The 2,282-nt window shown below is 35.4% G+C and overlaps 1 protein-coding gene across 1 annotated transcript in view; it reads right to left on the reverse strand.

Annotated features, from left to right (window-relative positions):
• Positions 529 to 2,282, reverse strand: part of LOC104778480 (uncharacterized protein At4g15545-like) — a 2,393-nt gene continuing 639 nt past the window's right edge. The window contains exons 2-9 of the mRNA XM_010502939.1: positions 2,143 to 2,267; positions 1,991 to 2,044; positions 1,862 to 1,904; positions 1,710 to 1,760; positions 1,307 to 1,552; positions 1,158 to 1,203; positions 992 to 1,070; positions 529 to 881 (exon numbers count right to left, since the gene is read on the reverse strand). Coding sequence (XP_010501241.1) covers positions 792 to 881; positions 992 to 1,070; positions 1,158 to 1,203; positions 1,307 to 1,552; positions 1,710 to 1,760; positions 1,862 to 1,904; positions 1,991 to 2,044; positions 2,143 to 2,267 — 734 coding nt within the window. The 3' untranslated portion in view covers positions 529 to 791. The remainder of the gene's footprint in view (positions 882 to 991; positions 1,071 to 1,157; positions 1,204 to 1,306; positions 1,553 to 1,709; positions 1,761 to 1,861; positions 1,905 to 1,990; positions 2,045 to 2,142; positions 2,268 to 2,282) is intronic.

Raw genomic sequence — 2,282 nt, forward strand, 5'->3', positions numbered from 1 at the left:
AAAAAAACAAATAACGAAAAATTAGCAATTTTATAAATTAAAATTAAATATATATTTTGAAAATATTAATTTTAAATTTGAATTAGGGAATATTGAAAGCATATTCCAATATATTGTTTCTTATTTGGACTCAAGTTAAATATTTTTTTACCAGAATATTTTGGTTTCAAAATTAATATATTTAAGTGATAATTGTTTAAAAATAATAGTCCAAACTCTCCCATATCCAGCGTGATAACCCTTAGGTTTTTAGAGCAGTTACCAGTTTTTCTTACACGTGTGAAAGGAGTAAAAAAAAAATCTTGATTGGCGTTGACTCATAGCGTTTCCCACATAACGCTCCTACAAACGCTTTGCCAATCTAGGCTTTAATCCCCATCCCCAGGCTTATAAATGATGTATCAATTTGTTTTGTCTTAACACTCTCTCAAAACGTTTTCTGAACGTTTCCAAATTTTGTTTGACTGAGATTATAAGTTGACAAAATATTATTTGTACTTATTACATCTTTCACGTCTTTTGTTCATCTGTTCAACTAAGGCAGCATCGAATGAATGATGATGATGATACATTATTGGATTATTGTTTTGCGTTCTACAGATATATATATATATATATATATATATATATATATATAAACTCTTATTAGCAAAAGAACTGGGGGACTTTCAACAACAAAATTCCCTGGCTCTTTTTGTATGGTTAAAAGAGGTTTTACAAATTTTGGATCAGTCATGACTAAATTGGTCGGTCATGTAAAGAAAGCTTCGAAGTTGGTGTTTGTTTTGGTTTCAACGCCCGCCTGTGACAAGTCCCTTAAACGATATGTAAAGATCATTGTTTTCCTTTCCAAATATTTCCTCCGCTTTATGTAATGTTTCCTGGCGATAAAGATGAGAGAGATGACACCATTTTAGGATTCAAACATTATATATAGTACAAATTCAGACTCTCACAAGAGTTTGCGTTTGAGGGCAGTAGGTATTATTACCTCCCGGCTCTGCTTCCTAGCGTTTAGTTCCTTGATGTTAGCCAGAAATGCACTGAACTGTTCGTAAGACAGACGGCTCCTGCAAACTCAACATGCTAATATATCTATCATTCATTCTCATTTACTGGTTGCTGGCTATAGGAAATTCACAATTTGTAATATGTACCTGGCTTGTCTAAAGAACTCTTTCCCATCAATCCGCGGATGGCGAGCTGTATAAGAAATAGTGAGTTTGTGATTTTGTGAGGATGAGAACAATCACATTGATGATGTAAATTCAGACAACATTATTGTAAATGCTGAAGTTGTAAAAACCTGAAACAGAATGTGAGCGAGGAGGAGAGTTTGGCACTGAAGATTGCTGGCTTGCTGAAGACCACAGACGTACATCATAATGTGAAGATGTTGGAGATGCGGCACCAGAGAATAGCTTTGGCGATGAAGCGGCAGAGTAGCTTCTCGGAGACGCAGCAGTAGATATCATCTTCGGTGTTCCGCTTGGCGTAAACGCAGGAGAGAACTGGGGTGTCAAAGGCAGTCTTTGCCTGGCTTCACTGAAACCTGTTTCATGAAGCATTACACATACATACATCAAAATTACACATTTGAATAGGTTCTTCATTGTTTGTAAAACATCAACAAGTACTCATCTGGCCTAACGTATGTTATTTTGTTACTACAAACTTAAATTATTGCATAAATCAGCCATCATCATTACCTTCTTTGTTTGAGTAGGAACCGCGTGCCGATAAGCCATTTGAATTCTCATCTACAATGGACACAGAGTAGATAACATCAGAACAAGTATGTCATGTACACATAAAGAAAAAGAGGAAAGAAAATGAAGGTCAACAAGAGATGTTACAATACCTTTGTCTCGAGGAACCATTTTGACATCAGCTGTCTCAGATTGCTGTAGAAAGAAGAACATTAAAATGTTTATGGTTCCAGATATGAAAAAGAGGTTGTCAAAGAGGTAATGGTTAAGAGAGAGCATACAGATGGATTCTCATCATTCAATGACTGCATCAATTGTCTCTTAAATGCTTCCAGCTACAAGGCAAAACACATAAGAGGCTATGAGCACGACGAAATCAAAATGAAATGAATAAATATAATCTAAACACAGAACATTTGAAAAAAGCAAGAACCTTTGCAAAATCACGACCGAGTTTCTTCGCGGTAATTGCCAGTGAATCTCGTTCTTGAGTTAGTTTCATCTTCAATCCAAAGATGAACCAATTGAGTAAAAGACACATACACTCGGATCCAAGTCAAAACCAACAGATTA

Source organism: Camelina sativa, chromosome 3 (genome assembly GCF_000633955.1).
Source record: "Camelina sativa cultivar DH55 chromosome 3, Cs, whole genome shotgun sequence".
NCBI classification, from domain to species: domain Eukaryota; kingdom Viridiplantae; phylum Streptophyta; class Magnoliopsida; order Brassicales; family Brassicaceae; genus Camelina; species Camelina sativa.